The sequence below is a fragment of the Cyanistes caeruleus genome, chromosome Z (assembly GCF_971803275.1).
Source record: "Cyanistes caeruleus chromosome Z, bCyaCae1.hap1.1, whole genome shotgun sequence".
NCBI classification, from domain to species: domain Eukaryota; kingdom Metazoa; phylum Chordata; class Aves; order Passeriformes; family Paridae; genus Cyanistes; species Cyanistes caeruleus.
In genome coordinates, this window is record NC_141732.1 from 19891163 (window position 1) to 19911366 (window position 20204).

The 20204-nt window shown below is 41.6% G+C and overlaps 2 protein-coding genes across 7 annotated transcripts in view; both read left to right on the plus strand.

Annotated features, from left to right (window-relative positions):
* The first annotated feature begins 26 nt into the window (after positions 1-26).
* On the plus strand, positions 27-4767 carry CZH9orf40 (chromosome Z C9orf40 homolog). 3 transcript variants are annotated; one of them, XM_086869840.1, is made up of 4 exons: positions 27-394; positions 606-693; positions 2087-2128; positions 3458-3582. In XM_086869840.1, exons 1-2 carry the CDS (start codon positions 74-76, stop codon positions 690-692), a joined length of 408 nt encoding a protein of 135 aa, XP_086725966.1. In that variant the 5' UTR covers positions 27-73; the 3' UTR covers position 693; positions 2087-2128; positions 3458-3582. The 3 variants fall into 3 exon arrangements, with proteins under 3 accessions (XP_086725966.1, XP_086725968.1, XP_086725965.1); XM_086869842.1 differs by lacking the exon at positions 2087-2128 and having other exon boundaries at positions 3458-3547; XM_086869839.1 differs by lacking the exons at positions 606-693; positions 2087-2128 and having other exon boundaries at positions 42-394; positions 3458-4767.
* A 2737-nt stretch (positions 4768-7504) lies between these two features.
* Positions 7505-20204, plus strand: part of TRPM6 (transient receptor potential cation channel subfamily M member 6) — a 91887-nt gene continuing 79187 nt past the window's right edge. For 3 of the 4 annotated variants that reach the window (XM_086869833.1, XM_086869834.1, XM_086869835.1), the window contains exon 1: positions 15039-15175. In XM_086869833.1, coding sequence (XP_086725959.1) covers positions 15068-15175 — 108 coding nt within the window. In that variant the 5' untranslated portion in view covers positions 15039-15067. Of the gene's footprint in view, positions 7603-15038; positions 15176-20204 lie in introns of those variants that run through there. The other variant, XM_023944834.2, reaches the window with a different exon arrangement.

A 20204-nucleotide genomic window follows, 5' to 3' on the forward strand; every position in this document is an offset into this window, starting at 1 on the left:
TGCAGGGCGCGCCCGCCGCGCATGCGCCGGCGGGGCACACAAGCCCCGCAGAGCCGCCGGCGCGCGGCCCCTCATGGCCAAGCGGCGCGCGGAGCCGCTGATGTGTCACGTGCCGGTGAAGCGGCTGCTGCGCGAGCCGGCGCTGCCCCGCGCGGGCGAGCGGCGCCCCCGGGGCGAACCGGGCTGCGCGGGCCCGGCCGCGCCCAAGCGCCCGCTGGAGGAAGCGGAGGCGCCGCCGGGAAAGCGGCTCGGGCCCGGCCCCCCTAGTGCGCAGCCGGGGGACGCGGGCGGCGGGCGGCGGCGGCGCGGCGGGACCGCGGCGCCCCAGGACTTGCCAGCGGCGGAGGGACGCGCGGGCGGCCGGGCCAAAGAGCGGGCCGCCGCCGGCGCCGAGGTAACTGAGCGGGACCGGGGCGCTGGTCCGCGGGGAGGAAGGGAGGGGCGGCGCCGGTAGCGGCCGAAGCGTGTCTGTCGGACGCGCGTGTCCGCCGGGGGTGCTGGCGGGCCTTCGCCGGGCATGGCGCAGCGCTCTGTGCCGCCCAGCCCCTTCCGTGCCTCCTGGCCAATGGCCTCTTAAAGCTCCTTTTATTTTTGTCGTCCTCGAGGCAAAAGAAGTATCATCCAGCTCTACCAGTCCCTCCCCCGCTCCGGGCCATGAAGTGGATGTGAAACAGGCTATCCACGTTACCTGAGGTTATGCTCAGCTTCATCCCATCCAGCAGTGCGATGGAAGCATGCAGAGGTTATTCTGGTGTCGCCTCTGTTGTGTGAGGGTTAGGCTCACTACAGCGTCAGCTTCCTAAACTTCACGGTTTGACATTTAATAGTAATGCCAGAGCTGTCTTTTAACTAAAAGATTTAGTGGAGGCAGTGGCCTCAGTGTTGTAATTATTAGACTATATGGAAAAGACTTTTCTAGTTAACTTTGAACAATGTACGTTTTTCTTCCTAGCCTTGACTGCATTTTACACAATAGCTCAGAAAAAAAAAAAAAAGGATACATAAAAAGAAAATCTTAATTAAAACAGGAAAAAAAACCATGTAACAACAAAAAATATTGTGATCAAATTTCACATCTTTCGAACATAGAAGTTTGGTGCGTGTTAAAGTGACTTTTACTCCCACCTGGACCTTGTAAGACCAAACTATTAGATACAGTGGTACAGAAGTGACAGAAAGTCTGATCAGGTTACATGGCCTTTGAATTGCAGTTGTAGACTAATTTGGAGAATTTGATGCCTTTCGTAGTACAACACCCACTTAGGATTTGTAAAAAGAAAGCAGCCTTTTCCTTTTTGGGCATTTTTTATTTTCTTTGTTGATTGATTTGTTAGTGAGTTTTATTGATGATGGATGATAAAATTAAGGCAGGAGGAAATTCAGGAAAAATTCTACGTCCTATGAATATTATACATACATTTTAAATGCAAGCATCTCTTAAAATTTTTGAAGAGAGAACACGTGTATTCATAAGCATAGTAGTTAAACAAATTGGACAAACCTCTACAGAACAGTTTGACTCCCATCACAGATACACTAGTGAACTTTTACTTGCCCTTGGCGTTACTGGGCATAAATTGGTAAACTTTAGCAGTGATTGGGAGACCACAAGCCCTGTGAATTTCCACACAGTAAAGATTAGTTCTCTGTATAAAATACTTTTCTAGGAGTGTATTTTTAACAGGTTGTTTCTCTCAGTACAGTATTGTATAAAAATGTTTTAGTTTTAAAATAAAGCTTGGTTAACACCTCAGGCTAGAGATATTTTTTCCAGTTTTTGCGTGTCCTACCTGTATATTTTAAATACAAAATACAATCCCTAGATTGATACTGTTCTTTGCTATTTATGGCTTCTGTATTTCGTTACATAGATAAGTATGATAAGGATACCGTTAATTTCACAGTGTTAACGCTTAAAGTGTTATATTACAGTTGGCTAGAGAAGAAAGATTATTTTAATTTTTTTTTCCAAGTACACTTCTGCAACTAGAGTTGGAAAACTAACTCCTTAAATATTATGCAACTTAGTCTGTAGAAACTAAGCTTTTGTGTCTCTGAGCTTGCTACATGTTGCCTACCTTGACAGAATTTCTGCTCAAAACCTGTGTGGAGACTTACTTAGTTGAAGGTGATTATTTGGTGTTTTATTTTGCCTTCTGCATATGAATGATTAGCGTTTGTGCCTGTCTCTTGTATTTGATGTTTTTTTTCATTTTCATGCTGAAATATTGCTTATCTGTAAACATAAAAGCTCTTGAGATTAATTATGAATGTAGTCTTAGTCCAAAATTGAGTATGTGTTTATGAACTCTTAGACTCTAATAATTTTGAAACAAGGGTGCTGTTATTCACTTCATGCATACAAAGCATCAGGTTTCTGATTTTAAGTATTTAGCTCTCAGTGCGAGCAAAATCTTACTGAAATGTCAGGGGAATTCAAATTATGCAAGCGAGGGTTTTTGAAAGTTGTTGACAGTTTCTGAAACTGCAGTGCCTGATATTTTTTTCTGAGAATTTGTTAGCCACCTGCCTTGCACAGTTCTGTGTGAGTGATGCTGCCGAGGTTGAAATACAGACTGGAAAATCATTCCTTCCACTCTTGTCAATTATTGTTAATGCTGTGCAAAATGTTAATGCAAAACTTCTAATTTACAGGAACGGGCAACTATTTTTGGTTTGGCTTTCTTCCAGTTTTTGTATAATCAAGCCTTTTGTTCCTGTGTCACGGTGTCATTTAATTGGTTTTGGTCTCAAGTAATGGGAGCTTTTGTTCTTCAAAATTTTCTGGAGACAGACTTTCCCAATGAGGAAATTCACATTAATAGTATTCTACAGGCAAGGAGCTATCTTACTGCTATGAAATGTCTGCACCTTTCATCCTGTCTTAATTATTACAGGTTTTAAATCATGCAGGGGTTTTGCAGCAGAAAGGTGTTGCTTAGTACAACGGTTTGTAGTTCAGGAGAGGTCTGGGTGGTTACAAATAGAAAAATGTATTCTTTAAGTGAGAGGTATGGTGATTTTATGTACTTTTTTGGGAAGTAAGGAAAACATATTTTTTTCACTACTTGAGAAGATGTAGAGATGATACTCACTACTGTTTTTTTTATTCTGTTGCAAAACCAACAGACAGGTCATTAATATTTTCAAGAGCCACGCTGTAAAGGCTCATCAAAGTCACAGTGACTTAGTCACAGTGTGGATTTTTTCAATGCAAAAGTCATAAGTTGAAGAAATTTCTGGAATTATGGATGCTGTTACATAATTCTTTGCAAGAGTATTTAAAAAGGCAGAAATCATCATCTAGTTAAGAATCATAAAATTAATTGTTAATATGTAATAGCTGAGCAACTCTTCCTAGTTTCAGTTTCTTGTATTAAAAAGTTCATTTTATAATTTGCTGCTGCTGGTATACACGCTAATGTTTTATTAACTTTTTATTTGTCTCTTTTCAAAGCAAGAAGAAGAATTCTGTCAATATAATTCATTCCTGTACTGGAGAGCACCACTGCCTGCTATTGATTTGTCTGATATTCAGAACCTAGATGAAGAGACTCCATCGGGCGCTAAAACTGGTGAAAGGACTGATACCACAGAGACCGAAATGGAAACCTGATCAGTTGTTTCATAGCTGTGCATCTGTTCCCAGGAAACTTGTTTCCATTGAGGTTCAGGTTGTGTTCCTTGAGTAAATAATAAGCATGCTTATGCCATCTTGGAGAAACTGTTGTGGCAGTCTTTAAAAGCAAATCTGAGTTGCCTTAGTGTATGGAATAAACAGTATTGGGTACTTAACAGTAAAGCTGTCTGAAGGTGTGCAGTAAGGAGGAGCCTACAGTGTCTAACAAGAATACTTGAAAAGAAGAGTACAGAAAACTAGAATATAGGGATGCAGTTAAAACAAATGGGGATATGTTACATGTTGAAAGGAAATACAAAATCATTTTGTCTGTCCTGGGCAAAAAAAATGTGTGGTACCTGAAAGTGAAATATTGAACATGTGAGTTTATCATAAAGCACACAAACTGTGTATGTTTTTTTTCTGTATAATAGCTAAACCAAAAAATAAGAGTCCATCTGAATTGGACAAAACATTCCCTTTTTTATGCAAACCAAAAACCAAGTGTGGCAGAGAAGAGGAAGGGAAGTGGGGGGCTACATTCTGCTGAAAGCTGGTGCTGTTCTGGAAGGTTTCACATTCTCATTGTGAAAAAGTTTTTTCACCTTCCCTTTTTCACATTACACACAGCAGTGGGCATCGAGTTTTTTATGTTTTTGGTTCATTCTAAAGTAACTGCTATTCTTAGTCTTTGTGATGTTGCTCTGAACCCGTTGATAACATCTGAATGACAGATTGGGGCAGATGTGTCAAGAAAAGTTAGTGCAATATAAAATGACCACACACACTCTTTCAAACTTTACTGAATGAGGTGTAGTTTTTGCAGAGACTGTGAATTTTGCAGAAAGTTTTTGCAGAAGTTTGTTCAAATAGTGTTTTTTTGCTGTGAAACATGAACTTAATGTTTGTGATTTGCAATTTATTTACAAACTGAAATACAATTAGATGTCTTTAATAATAGACTGAAGTTGTATGGGAAGACTTACATTTTGCGAATATGATTTGTCTTTAAGGATAGAAAGCATTGTATTTTTCCTGTAATCATTATGGAAAAAGGCAACTTATGATTTTTATTTTTTTCTAATAATGTGTTTGCTAAAGGACAATAAAGTTTGGCCTGTGTGTGTGTGAAAACTTTGGCCCTATAACTATGTGAAGTTCTTGACTTTATTTCCTAAGATTCCTGCTTCTGTGTCTGTTGATTTATTAGGTCTTTTTGCTTAAAATAGTGAGCTTGTCAGCTTTCTTGGTAAACACTTAGAAGCTTTTTCTGGTACTTGTGCTGCATTAGCTTGTTAAGATCTCTGAGCATCTCTGAAGAAAGGAGGTGGTTTAGTGACTTTAGCAGTTCACAGTGCCTTTCTGGATGCCTTCTACCAGATTAGCTGGATAATTTGGACAATAAGTATTTTTCTCAGACAGTTTTAACATTTTGTTTAAGTCCAAATACAGTGACTTGTCTTAGGAGATACTTCAAAATTTTTTTTAAAAAACAAACTCTTTTTCTGGCAAGCAAGCTATTGAAACTGCTATTTCATGTTTACTATAACCAAAATAAATTAGTGAAAAAAAATCTATTAATTTGTTGAAGTGTTTGGATTGGTTATATGATCTAGGGGGGTTTTAACTAGATAATCCACGTGTTCCTATATTTGTGAGTTTTATAATATTTCACACCATCCAGTGTTCTCAGGACCCAGTATTTTGCATTATTAGCTAGTCTCTATGCAACATACTCTGCTCATTTAAAATCTGCTTCACTCGCAGTAGATACGTCCTCGCAATAGCCTGCATTTTACTATTAAAATCTGTCATTCCACTTTATTCATGGGACACAAGATGTTTTATTACTGTCTTTGAAACGTGTTTGATCTACCCCATAACAAGATAAGTAAATCCTTTACAACATACTAAGCTTCCAGTGTGCTATAAGCCATATCTTTACTTCATTTGCAATTGTGCTGTAGGCAAGCACTTTCCTCTTAGTTTGTTCCAGTTGTGGACTCTGTTACAGGCTGGAATGTTATGGCTACTTTTAGAGCATTTCCTGAGCTGATTCATTTTTTCCATTCATCTCTTTGCAAATAGAGGTAAATTTAAAAGCCTTGGAAAACTACTTGAAATTACTCTTGAGAGTCTAGGTTATAGAAAACATTGGGCCGGTAAAGGGGAGAGATGATAGATTACATAAATTCTGCATTAGAGCTTAGAAAAGGTATGATATAAAGTTGCATTTCTTAGTGTCTGGTGTCTCCAGATGCCATGTGACACTGAACTACCAAATTGCTCGTCTTGACTTCTGACTCCTTTTTTTTAGAGACCTTTCAAAAGCTGCATATAAACTGTATGTAAGCTTAGGATGTTTTAATTTGCATATGCATTAATATCCTGTGGGAAGAAAATGTTCTTGTGAGATAAAGAAATGCCATCACACATCTTGAGACAATTTGGTAGCTGCATACTGACTGACAGTTTTAATTTGATACGGTTTTAAATTTCAGAAGAAAGAAATAATTCATATTTTCTGTAGTTAACTGGGTGTTTGGTGTTCTCTAAAATATTTCTCTCTAAAAGGAAAAAACAGTGTCACAAGCTTAAGAACTTGTAAGTTCTAGACAGCACCCAGGCTGATCAGGTGCTGCATCAGCAAGTTGCACAGTAAGGGTACGGGTATAATATTAAGTCAAATGTGGGAGTTTTATGTTTCAAAGCAGATTTAAGTAGCCAAGTAGCATAACCAACTTTTAGAATTTTTTTTGCATTATTCTAAACTAAAGGCTTGTTTCATGTTGTCTGATTTGTATCTATTGAAGACCTTATGTTTATGGTTGCCAAGTTAGATAAGCCTCTGAGAGGAGATTAAAGCTCAGTCCAGATCAGGAAAATGAAGAACTACTTTGAAAAACAGGCTGCACAAGTGAATGTGTGTTGGGTAAATAGAGTGTGGTAGAAGGAAAGGGAAGAAAAGCAGAGGATAAAAGGTAGGTGATGATGAAGTAACTCAGTCTGTGACTGCATGTATAGTTAGCCAGCAGATCAATGACAATATTTTCGGCACTAGCTCCATCTTCAGCACAGCAACATTGCAGTAATTTGAATATGGATATCAACTAAATGTAGTAGGTTTCCTACTGATGTGACCGTTACTGGTTGATTTTTTTTCCTGTTTGGCAGGAATTTAACGGATGTTAACAAAGCATGGTTGTATGTAGGTATTTGGGAAATATATAGGGTCCTTCATGAAGAGGATAGAAAGTATGTAAATGTATACGTTACTGCGTGACACCAAAGATAATTTCCACCCAGCATCTGCCAGTGTATTCTAACCAGAACAGTAGATTCATTTGGGGAAATTCATGTAATCTTTTGTGAAAGCATCTGACCACAACTGTGGTAAGAGGGGTTAGACTACGCAGACTCACTGTTTTCTGCAGAAAACTTGTGCTCAAAGCAGCATTTCATAATAACTGATATGCCTGGGCTGGCTTAGCTACTTCCATGCGTACAGTTATAACTTTGCCACTCTAGGTGGCAATACACATTCACAGTAAGTTACCATGAATCTGGAAAATGTTTCGGGTATGCTTTAATTCCAGACTGCTACTGAAAATTCAAGCAGTGACATCATGAATGCTAATCATTTCCTCACTGTGATACATAAATAAGGGCAGATCAACTCACAAGTTCCTGATCATGAGGTGACACAAGGTTTTCAGCATAACTAGAGTAAAAACCTTGTGTCAAGGAGTTTTGATTTAATTCTCTCCAAATCTCATCCCCCAAAGAAAAAACAAACCAAAAAGCAGCTGACCAAACCCAATTATCAATTTAATACATGGGATTTTGTTGTTACTGCTTTGTATCACTGTTTCCTTTAGTTAGAACTGGGGAACAGGCTTTATCAGATTGTGTGTTGGATGGAAACCTCAGTTGGTGGCTGAAGGCTACTTAAAGTGTCTAATGATAATATGAGGAAGAAAAAGGTAAGTGCTAATTCATAAGAAACTAGCTCATGCAGAGGTATTTAAATGTTTCTATATAAGGAACTATTTCCGATGTATGAAGAAAATTGGAGAAGGGAGATACTTGTTTTCCTATTTCCTGATTAAAATTTATATTTCATGCTTTTTGTATTAGAGAATTTGATGGTGATGTATAGTATATTTTAACAGTGTATTTCAATTACTATTGCATTTGCAAGTAATAGTTGTAGTTGATAGTAGTTTATGTTTTTAATGTTCTTGGTGAAGTATTTTTGTGTTCATGACCTCTTAGTCACTTCTAAGGAACTTAAAAAAGTCATTGTTCTTTCTTCTGTTAAAGCCATACAGACAATAACTTTTTCCCCTATTAAAGAAAAAATAGTTTTTCTATTGTTACCATTCCCAGGGGGAAAAAATGTGAAAGCAGGATGGAGGCAAAGTAAATTTTTGTATGTTTACTTTGTTTTTAAAAGTATTATGGCGGATGATTGTTTCCTTGCTTTTGTCTTATTTTACAATAATGAACTTTTGAAAGAAGGGCTGTGGACTAGCTAAGCATTGCATTTCTTTTTCCACTTTTTTATATGAATGCTTGCAGTTCATACTTGGATTGGAATATGACTAATTAAGTGATTTACTAAGTATGAGATTGAGAAAATTAAACAAAAATAGCATTGTACTATCGACAGTGAATTTTAAGCTAGAGAAAAGCCTTTCATGCAGAGCTATGAATGGAAATGAGCCATTCATTGTTCTCTTGCACAGGTGAATTTTGTAACATCCTTCATTTGAGTAGTACGCAGATTATCTTCCATCTAAATTGAAACACAATAATTATATTGGATCTATGCAAAGTGTCAAATACCTCTCTCTGAAGCCTGATACTACGTGCTGGATATTTTCTTTTGATGTTTCAACTGCAGGGTATGAAAATTGCTTTCAGTTTCTTCTAATTCCTGGAGTTAAAAAAACAAAAAAGCCAAACCCAACCAACCAAAAAAAAAACAACAAAAAACAAACCCAAAAAAATTACCCCACCTTATTTTGATTCTGATTACATAATTATTATGTAAGAACTGCTTTGGCAGAAAGTAAGCCACCAAAATATTTTGGTTTCATGATCATCAGTTGGAAACTACAGTTTTTTAAAGAATCAGTCACAAAGGGTTGCATCTGTGTATGCTATAATATTTTTTCTTCTTTTGCCTTTATGAAATTGGAGAAACCTGTGACTGAAAAGAGTAAAAACTACTTCAGAAAAACCTTTATATTTCCAAATGTGTAATGTGTAAATACAGATTTTAATTGTGGAAATTTAACTCATAATTCTGAAGTATAATTGTGAAATATAATATGAAAATAAAAATCAGTCTCAGTACTTTGATGTGATTTTCCCAAGCGTGAAACTAAATTCATTTCCTCTCCTAAGCTAGTCAGTTTTTCTTCAGAGAGGAAAAATACTTAATATGTTTTCCTATGAGGAAGGAATTTAAGAGAATACTACTTAAAATATTGCTTATGCTGATTCCTGTGATAATAAAAACTATAATTTAAAAACATGCTATAGCAATTAGCAAACACATTGGTATAGAAATTATGTAAAGACTAAGATTCTGTGTTAGAAGAACGTTGTTTTAGAAATGGGTGATTGGTGCAAGGGAAGAATAAACTTAATTTCTTGAATAGAAGTAAACTTAAATTTACTTTGCTTTCCTTTTAGAAATCTAGGTACCTAAAGGTGAAATTAGAGCAGCAGCAATGAACAGCCAGATTAATCAGTTTGACTGTTACTGTTATGGTATGTTTATATTATTTAGTATAGTAGTAGTATAGTTTAGTAGTCAGAACACTATTTAAAGCATTGGTTATTCTAGCAGTGCTCTGCCAGCTGACACCAGTTACTGCTGGTAACTGCCTGCTGCTTTCAACAGGGGGTACTCAAAGCCCTGCAGGCCAGGTACAACGTATAGGGTGAATCCAGATGATTCCCTGGCTCCTCTGCCATGGCTTGGCCATCGTGATGTGCCTGATGAGGAACCCATGCCCAGACCCCACAATTGCTAGGGTAGCCTGTAAACGCAAACAGTCAAGTGTTCCTTGCCTGCAGAGCAGTCAGCACTTGTTAAACACACGTGTCACATGAACATGGATGTCTCTGGTCTTTGGAAGACTGACACAGACAATGGACAGTATTATTCACCATGAAACTGCCCATCTTCTTGAACTGTATAATCTGGCATTGCTTAAAGTCTTGTGTTCCACTCTGAGAATGGGTGTGCTCAGTGTGCTTCAGAGACATCCTAGTGAATTCAGGTTTTCCTCTTGCCTCCAGCCATAGGTCACTAAAGGACAGATTTCCTGCTTCCTTAGTGAAGCATGATGCTCCATGTACATTCATAATTGTTTAACCCTTGATTTTCAGGTATTTGAGTTTTAGGTAATTTTAGTTTTTTAAATTTTTTTGTGAATAGTTGATTTTTAGGTAAATAATTTTCAGTTCAAATTAAAGAAATCAGTCGTGGATAAGGCTCATTTTTCAGGTTTAAGCACAAAGATTTTGGTTTGTCTCCTTTAAAGCTCAATGCACTTGCTTTGGCATATCTTTGAATGTGAGTGCAAACACAAACCTCCATCTTCCCAATTCTAACTTCTGTACAGTTCCTGTGAGAAAGATACCATAAAAACATAGAATGTTAAAGGCCTTAAAATCATTTTGATGAGATTTAAAATCTAGTCCCAATCCCTGCTACCATGGAAAGGGACACCTCCCACTAGACCAGGTTGCCCAAGGCCTTACCCAGCCTGGCCTGAAACACTGCCAGGGTTGGGACGTCTCCAGCTTCCCTTCAGGTTCTGGAGGGCTGCTGAGAGGTCTCTTCTCCAGGCTGCACAGTCACAACTTTCTCAGCCCGTCTTTGTAGTGGACATGTTCCAGTCCTCTCACCAACTCATGGTCCTCCTCTGGACCTGCTCTGACAGGTTGGTGTCCTTATGCTGGGCACACCAGAGCCGTATGCAGGGTAGGTGACTCCAGCTGGGTCTCACAGAGCAGAGCAGAGGGGCAGAATCACCTGCCTTAATCTGCTGGCCACACTCCTTTGGATGTAGCCTGGAATGCTTTTGACTTTCTGGGCTGCAAATGCACACTGGCCCACGTTGAGTTTCTCACCAGCCATCACCCCCAAATCTTTGCCCACGGGGCTGCTCTCAATTACTTCTCTGCCCCACCTGTGGGTGTGTCTGGGTGCACCTGAGCCAGGTGTAGGACCTTGCACTTAGGTTTGTTGAACTTTACGAGGTTTGCATTGGCTCGCCTCTCCAGCCTGTCAAAGTCCCTCTGGATGGCATCCCTTCCCTTCAGCATGTTTGCACCACTTAGCTTGGAGTCATTGGCAAACATGCTGAGGGTGCTCTTGCTCCTACTGTCCTTGTCACCCATAAAACTGTAGAGGAGCATCAGCCCCACACCAACCCTAGCTTGTGCTTAGTATGACAAAACAAGGTGGGAAAGCAAAATACAGATTTTGAAAATTGTTTCAAAATGAGGATTTGAGAGCTCTGGAGGAAATATCACTGAAGAATCCACGTGCCTGTATTTGACACAGTTCAGGAAGCTGAGTCAGAATTCTTACCTTTTAGGAGTACTCTGAAAGGTGGTAATTTTGGAAAATCTGTTGGCCAGTCTGTGGGAATGAGAGAGCAAACAGAGGAGAGGCAATGTTTCCTGAGGACTATTCTACAAAACCTTCAAGACTGCTTATTCTTAGAAGTAGGAATTATGTTATTGGTCAATAAAGGCTCCCCAGAAACCTGGAAAGTTAAATGTGATACTGTTTAGCTACACATACCACCTGAGGAGTCATTGAATGTTGAGTTAGAAACCACAATGTTATCCTTTGGTCCTGGATCTTCTTTGTGTTTGTCTTCATAACCTGAAAGGAGGTTGTAGTGAGGCAGATGTTGAGGTTTTGTCCCAAGTAACAAAAGAGGACAAGAGAAAATAGCCTCAAGTTGTGCCAGGGAGGCTTAGATTGGATATTAGGGTAAGTTTCTTCACTGGAAGGGTTGCCAAGCAGTAGAACAAAGCTGCTCAGGGAAGTGATAGAGTCACCATCCCTGGAGGTTTTTAAAAGATGTGTAGATGTAGCACTTAATGACATTGTTTAGTGGTGGACTTGGCACTGCAAGGTTAATGCACAGGAGGCTGCCTTCACACGTTGTGTGTAGAAGGGAAAGACCAAGCAGAAAATGCTGTTCCGTTGTAATTCAGAATCTTCATGGTAAAACAATATTTATATTTTGTGCTATAATGAACAACAACCTGCCACAATGCCTTTCCACAGCACGATAAAGCAGAGGCTGGAAGAATCATCATCTGATGAGTGTGCTCAATATATCTGCTGCCAGCTTTTGGTCTTTAGTCTTCTACTTTAGTTTTTGTTAGTAGATAAATAAGCCTGAAGGCAGGCTTATTTGCTGATGGTGATATGAATGGAGAAAAATCTAGAAGCTGTCTACCAGTTTTATTCCTCCCTCCTCTCTTTGCTGCATCATCAGTTCTTGAAGGTCTGCTGGGGCACTAAGGCAAAGGTAAAGGTGTGTATGTAGTCTTATGAAACTTGGTATCTTCAGTGTGCTTGGACATGATGAAACAACGAAACTGGGAGTTTCCTCTAAAACAGATTAGTGCATGAGATGCAAATAAGTTTGGGCTTTTTCATTCCAAAGACTATGAACATCTAGCAGATTCTGCCTGATTAAACATGATGGGTGGAAAAAAACCCCAAAACATTTCAGTGCAGTTTTCTGGATACGAGGTATGATGTAACAGATCTTAGGAAAGAGAGTGGGTATCTGGATGTTTATGCCTTTGCAGGCTGCCTATGGAAACAACAGGAACAAACCCATAGCTCTTTGGTATGTGTTTCTATTAATATCCTCCTTTGAGAGTGCTGTTCGGTACACTTGGACTTTGGAAACAGTGCCAGGTGATTCATGAATTAATGCAGTCATACTTTGACAAGTATACATTTAACTTACTTAGGACATGAAAAGCAGGAGATGTGATGCACTGTTCCTAATGACCGCCCAAGAACTGAGCTGTCTGCAGTGCTTTTGAAGTGACAGCTTAGACACTGGAAATAAAGGACTAACAAAAAAGAGGCTTAAAGATGGACAAGCAAGATAGCACTGGTCTTAAGGTAAGTCTCTAGAATTAAGATTGATAAGGAGGAGACATCTCAGCAGTTCTGATTTCTAGAGAAAACAGGAGAGTACATGAGAGTTATGTGGACTTCGAACTACTAAAGTGGCTGTTATAAAAGATACCACATGTGTTTTCATATCAGTGAAGTGCTGAGGAATTGGGTGTGGGAATTTGCAGCTTTAGTTGGTTTATATGGCTTTTTACAGCAGATTTTTAGGTCTTTGTACTAGGTGAGAAACAGCAAGACCTGATAATCAGGGAAGACTGAGAATTTCTTATGTCTGAAGAACTGTTCACGATTTAGAAAGAAATGGCATAAACTTGGAATTAAGAAAATGGTTGCAATCACTGGAATATGTACATGTGACCCAGTAAGTCAAATGCACCTGCATGTGCTGGGATACTTGTGTTTCAAATTCCTTATGGAGTTCAGATTCATATCAGGTATCATAACATACCAGTATCAGTTACTAACACATCCTATTAAAAGACTTACTTTCTTCATTTATAAACATTGATGATACTAGCAAATTTAGACAGAGGCTTTATGCTGACTCAGGATGACTTGATTGAGAAAATTTAATTGACAATAATGTAATACCTTAAAAAAAATAGTAGTGTAACTAGGTGAAAAATGAACATAATGTTCAACATCTGCTAAAATTTCTAGAAGTCCATCCTGTTATTAGAAGCTGTAATACTTTCTTAAGGCCTGTTTTGTGGGAAATACAATATAAAAATCTAAAGACAAAATAAAAGAAATACCAGAAGCAGAAAACCGAGTTTGGTAGGGGGCTGGAAACAGTTTTATTATTGTCTCTGACACTCAGATAATAGTTTATGAGAAACCACTGCTAAGTTTGACAGCCAGTATTTCAAAGGTCCTTGAGGCATGTCAAGGACCAAGCAGACTCTGTTTTTTGGCGTGCTGCTGTGACTGTGTGTATGAACTATATTCTCCCTGGTGCTTACAGGGTCTCTGCTCAGGAAGGCAAGCTTCTCCTGAGGAGGAGGGAGAGCTGAGCACAACAGAGAAAAATAAGACTAGGCTGAGCAGGAAAATTAGAAATTGGGAGACCAAAAAATAAGGGAAACATCTAGAAAGATATAGGAAATATAGATGACATGCAGAACCAGATGAACATTGGAACTCAAAGTCAATACAGTGGCCAGAAACCAACAAAATAAAAGAAACATGATGATGGGATGAGAGAGCAGAGCTGAGAAACCAAAGAACTGGAGCCTGGGATTTATTATATGAAGAGGGAAAGTTTGAGATAAGAGGAAACTGAGATTGACTGAAAATTAAGGTTTGAGAAACAAGTTGAAGAAAACAAAGATTGGAAACAAATTCTGGACAAAGAATGCTCTGTACAGCCCAAAGAATGGGCTCTATGCCCATTTTATTGGTTTACCCTAGGTACAAGCAGGTCTAATTATTGCAGGGACTTTGGTTTGATGGCTGTGGTCCCTGGGACATGCAAGGGCTTTACACTGCAGGGGATAGTGGTAACTGCTGAGGGGGTGTTGAGGCTCCTTTTCTAAGTTTTGTCAGTGTGGAAAAAGTGATACGCATAAGGCATAAGGTATGTGAGGATGACTAAGAAGATCAAGAATCTAAGTGTTAAAAAATTTTGATTTATATCCAAATTTCATCACTTTATGAAGATTTTAATTAGTACTCTGGTCACATACTGTTTTCTTATTCATTGATTGTGTTCATAGTTATGAGCTGTAATGCTGCTGCTGTTGCATTTTTACCTTTTGCCTTCAATAACGTCTTGATTATCTGTGATTCGAGTCTTCATATTTCATAATTCAAGAGAATTGCTAATTTCCTCTCGGACGCCTTGTTACTTTTATCGTAACTTATACCATTACTTTACTTTTACAGCCCCTTGAAAAAGGACTGAGGCATTGGCGTGGGGATTGAGATGCAGGCAAACCAGAGACAAAAAGCTTTTGCTGAGTGCGGGATACCTGTGGTCCGGTGTCCCGAGGTGAGACAGAATTTGTCAGGGCGGAAGAAGAGCGCAGCCGGGCCCGGGAGGGGAAGCGTGCGAGCGGAGATCTGCTCGGCCCGGCCGTCGGGGCTCCCGGGGCGGAGCGGCCGCTCGCCCGCCTGCCGCAGGGAGCGTGGCGCTGGGGGCAGCGTGCCCCGGGCAGGGCTGGGGCACACCGCACCTGCCTCACCGGGGAGTCAGGGGTAAAGGACGGCGCCGCGCCCGCCCCGCGGGACAAGGATCGCGGGCGCGGGGCATGGCGGCGTGGCGGGACCTGCTGCTGTCGCCGCTGGGCTCCGTGTGCCGCGGGCACCGCTGGGGACACGGCTGGCAGCCCCCGCACCGCCAGCGCGCCGACCCGCAGGTGAGCGCGGGTGACACCGCTGTCCCCGGTGACACCGCTGTCCCCGGCATGGGCGGTGACACCGCTGTCCCCAGCATGGGCGGTGACACCGCTGTCCCCAGCGCGGGGTGACACCGCTGTCCCCAGCACGGGCGGTGACACCGCTGTCCCCAGCGCGGGGTGACACCGCTGTCCCCAGCAGGAGCGGTGACACCGCTGTCCCCCAGTGCGGGCGGTGACACCGCTGTCCCCGGCATGGGGGATGACACCGCTGTCCCCGGCATGGGCGGTGACACCGCTGTCCCCAGCACGGGCGGTGACACCGCTGTCCCCAGCGCGGGGTGACACCGCTGTCCCCAGCAGGAGCGGTGACACCGCTGTCCCCAGCACGGGCGGTGCCGTGTCCCTCCGTGTCCCTCCGTGTCCCTCCGCGTCCCTCCGTGTCCCTCCGTGTCCCTCCGTGTCCCTCCGTGTCCCTCCGTGTCGCTCGGAGCTCCCGCCGCTCCGGAGGGGCAGTGTCCGAGCCCGGCGGTGGCGAGCGGCCAGGACAGAGCGCTCGCCTGTGCCAGCGAGGGGCGTCCGAGCCAGTCCGCAAATGGCATCTCCGGGGGACCAGATCAGGTTTAACACACATCAGTGTTAGCTGACGGCAAAGGGAAACCCCACGGCTTCTGGGGGCTGTTTTACGGGGAATTTGGTGTTCTGGGGCCGGTGCGGTTTAGCTCCGCGTGTTTCTGCAGACGGGGACTTGAGTAGTTTCATACAAACACACGGTTCTGCTTGTATTCTGGTAGCCGTGAAAGGCTTTTAGCAAAAAAAGACTGCCCACGCTACGGGCAGCACATGGCACGGCAGTTTTGAGGCGGCGTTATTCCAAATAGCCACGAGGTTAGGTGTAACATGCCAGAAAAGCGCCTCCGGCTTTAGTAAATTATCACTTCTTTCCACTATGATGCTGCTGACCGAACGCTTTTGCTCGTTTGCTTGTTTGTGGGTTTTTTTTTTTTTCTGTTTGTTTTTTTTTCTTCAGATTTAAAGATGGAATGTTTGTGATTCAGACGTTTGGGGTTTGAAAAGAGAGCTCTGCTACTATGCATAACATTATGAACCTGGATGATATTTCACACAGATTGCTGTAGCAATGTATCTTCTGTATCTTTTCTGCTCTACTTGCTGATAAAAGAAACATGCTTACAGTGGAATGTTTTTTTATGTCTCTTTATGGACATAGTACAAAATACACAGTATCTGCTTGTAAACTAAGAAAAAAAAAAAATAGCTAATGTTTTGAGTTGTGAACCACAAAATTCTGTTACCGAAACACTGGAGTAACCAATTTTTAGAGATTCATGTCTTTTGGACCTGCCAGGGGAATTGTAGTGTTACCTGCAAGAATCAGTCTATACTGATATGAGCCTAAAATGAGTTTAAGGAAATATCATCATAATTTTCTTTCTCTCTGAAGCATGCTCTGAAGTTGTGCAATCAATTTACAGATTTTTGGTAAGTTTATCTTATACCATAACAACCTTATTTAAAGTGCTAGCAGGCTTATCTAGTAGTGTCTTAGTAGTATTAAAAACCACAATAAGCGCAAATAAGTTGTTGTGTTTGAACCAGTTTCCTTAATTGTTTTGTGGATTGATTAGGAAAAAAAAAAAAGATTTCATGACTGTTACAAGGTCAGGGCACAGTGACCGCCCAGTAGTGAATGTGTTGAAGTATGTTGTTTCTAGTAGTAACCAGAATCAGGAAGAAAACATAAAAATCATCCAGAACTATGCCAGAAAAAGACATTTCTCTTTGAGCTTCATGGTCACATTTTTTTCTTTTTGTTTTTATATTATAGGAACAGGGAGCAGATAATTGTTACTTGTTATTGCTTTCCAGTGTGACCCCTCCCAGTGAAAGGCAAAATGCCATGTAGTAGCTTTAAAAGAGCAGGAGGTAGGTGAGTTTGAAATGTCTACTGTTTGTAAAGGAAAATGTGATTTCAATAAACATGACTGTCCAGGAATACACATGATTATGCAGTGCAGGCAGTACTCCAGTCTGGGCTGTTGGTAAATTATTTACATGCCTGGGTTTCAGTTTTCAGAATTCATGTTGGCACCTAAGAGCGTAGGTCCCTCTGGGGCCAGCACAGCTTTGTGTACGTGTTGATTGTCTTTGTGGGCTTGGGAACTGCAGGGTGTCACTCCTCCATTCTCCCCAGGAGTTCTTGTTTGCCTCTGCATAACCACACTGGGAGGTGTCCTGAATAATAGAAAACAGGTTTTAGTGGCCGTGAAGCCAGAATTGTGCTGGGTTGTCTATAAGGTGGGATTGCAGTACAGGATAGCATGTCATGGGGAAGCTCAGCACTAAGAATGGAAGGTCAGTCCCTTCAGGCTGCTGTCAGCACTATGCTGAATGTGACTGCTGCTACAAATAAGATGGCACAGACCATGCTGGACTGCTGCATCCCATCTACAATGTCTGACAGTGTGGCTCTAATCTGGTCTGTGGAAGCTAAATGAAACTATTCCAGGAGGAAAAATCTGTTTAAATTATTGCATTACTTCATACCTATTTTCCTACATTAATATTTTCCTCCTTTTTTGTGGTTCAAATTATCTTAAGTTTATTTTTTACTTAGTAGTACTATGTTAAGTGAAAAGGGGTATCCCTGCAGGTGTGTCCTCCAGCAGGCTGATCTATAGGTTTTTTTGTTCTCTCCAGGGAGGTGTTAGGTTCAAGCAGGGTAATCCAATTTTTTGAGAATTGCACTAACCAGTTTGAGTCTCCTTGGATGGTACATAGCACAAGAAGAAGCTGAGGCCACAGTTTAGCAAGTTTTGATCTTCCCTCTGTGTTCCTTTCAGATTGACTCTATCTAATGCTGTATAAACCTTCCTTGATTCTTGTAATATATAAACTTACTACTGTGTAACATACATCCTAGGTAAAACCTTGTGATCCACTCTGTATGACTTGGAATTACCAATTCCTTTGCTGTACATTCTCATCTCTAACACTTTCCCTTGTTTTTGAGGTGGTCATACTTTCACCTCCCAGCTGAAAGAATAGAGGCCCCTTTCAGGGGCCACAGCAGTTTAAATCTCAAAAAAGGCAGGTAGCATGAAGCACTTGTCTTCATCCCTTCCTTAGGGCTGCCATTCCTTTGCATCTCTACCATAGTGCAGCAGCTGGCACATGATGTTCTAAGCTGTACAGTACCCTCTGCCCATCATATAGGAACAGAATGAGGCATCTAAAAACAGTTTCTGTAGTTTCTTGGTGTTCTTTTTCCCAAGGTAGAAGCTATTTGGTGTCATGACGTATTCTGATAAATAAGAAAGAAAGAAAGAAAGAAAGAAAGAAAGAAAGAAAGAAAGAAAGAAAGAGAGAAAGGAAGAAAGAGAGAAAGGAAGAAAGAGAGAAAGGAAGAAAGGAAGAAAGGAAGAAAGAGGTTTTTAAAAGCTACTGGTGATGTGACATATTGTTGTCTCAGTTTCCAAATCACAAATCCTTTGGTTGCTAATAAAATTGGTGCTTTTGGTTTTTTGTAATTATTTAGTCTTAGAGATGAGAATGGAGGTCGAACCTCTTCAGTATTATCTTTCAGTAATGGAAGGGTCTGCAGAGGAAGAGTGTGGGGCGGATGCTTGCCTCTCAGTCCTCAGTGGTTTCAGGTATAGTGGCCTGGAACTTGGTAAGCCCCGTGGCTGCACCTTGGTGTCCGCCCTGTGATGTGAGAAAATTAATTTTCACTATGGAAGTGTTTTCCTAGTGAACGTGTAGTGCTAGAGGGTGCACATGGATGACTGGGACTCGGTGGTATCTCTCAAGGTTCGGTAGCCTGTTGTGACTGTAGCATCATCTTAAGCTGCATTGTTGAGGTCAAGCTGTAGAAATAAATGTTTTACTGGCCTGGCTGGGGTGGGATGATCCCAGGTTTGATCAGTCCAAGTCCTATCAGTTCTATAAACCAGTGCATTTGATTACCTTGTATTGGTGCAATTTCACCCCCAAAGAAGCATAGCAAAGCTTCTACTAGTACATTCCAAGTGCTTATGAAATACATCTACCTCTCTGCCTGCTGGCCAGCCAAGTGTTTCAGAAAGCTTGTGTGGCCTCAGTCCTCAGAGTGAGCTCATCCTGTCTGTTCTCCTTAGAGCTGCCTCCCTGCCCCTGCTCTGGTCCTTCTCTCATCACCTGTGCAGCTCACGGGAACATCCGAACACACATGCAGGTGTTCTGGTGAGCAGGGCGTGCTGCCAGAAGGCTGGGTGGCATTTGGGGCTGCCACTCAAGGGAGAGGAGTTGTCATCAGGGTAGAGTGGACAGGAGAGCGTGCCTTGGAACACAGCCTGCCTGCTGGGACCCTGGAGCTGTCTCAGCCCAGCTTTGTTCCAGGAGGGCAGTGCTGGTGGCTGCCAAGTCATTCTGTGCAGCCTGGCTTAAACTGCAATCACAGCTGCTCCTTTCTGCCTGGTCCTGGGGAAACACAAGCCTTTGGGAGTCACTTTGGCCGGTGTTGCAACACTCAGGGAATAAACAAAGGGATAAACCTGGTGTGGTGGAATATGTCTTTGACATGAGGCTGAAGGTGCCTGGTGGAGAGCTCAAGGGCATGTCCAGGTGGTCTCTGGGGCAAAGGGACACAAGGATGTCTCTGCAGTCCCCAGGGGCCATGGCTGTCTCTTCCTCCAGCTCATTTGTGGAGCTACATTGTTTGATGGGTTGATGATGTGACTTACATTTAACTGTGAGCCAGCATGGAAAAGGAAGGCTTTTAATTTTTTTGAAGGTGTTGTGGAGGGCACAGCCGAGGAGAGAGGTAAGATATGTCCAGATGAGAAATGCAGAAGTGGGACTGACCGTACATTCAGCCTCCTTAGAAATCACCCAAGATGTGTTTGCTCTTTCTTTGTAAAATGCAGTTTCAGTTCTGTGACCTGTAATGTGTCCAAGGGCCACTGTATGCAGCTGTCAAGCCCAAGAAGATTCTGTTACTATGTGAGACAAGCAATGGAACAAAAAGAAGAAATTTGATATGAACGATGTG

What these genes read in the sequence shown, in the direction of transcription:
- CZH9orf40 (XM_086869839.1), top strand. Translation starts at nt 74, where the DNA reads ATGGCCAAGCGGCGCGCGGAGCCGCTGATGTGTCACGTGCCGGTGAAG. An exon ending in GGGCCGCCGCCGGCGCCGAG is followed by an intron (nt 395 to 3,457) that starts GTAACTGAGCGG and finishes CTCTTTTCAAAG; the next exon opens with CAAGAAGAAGAATTCTGTCA.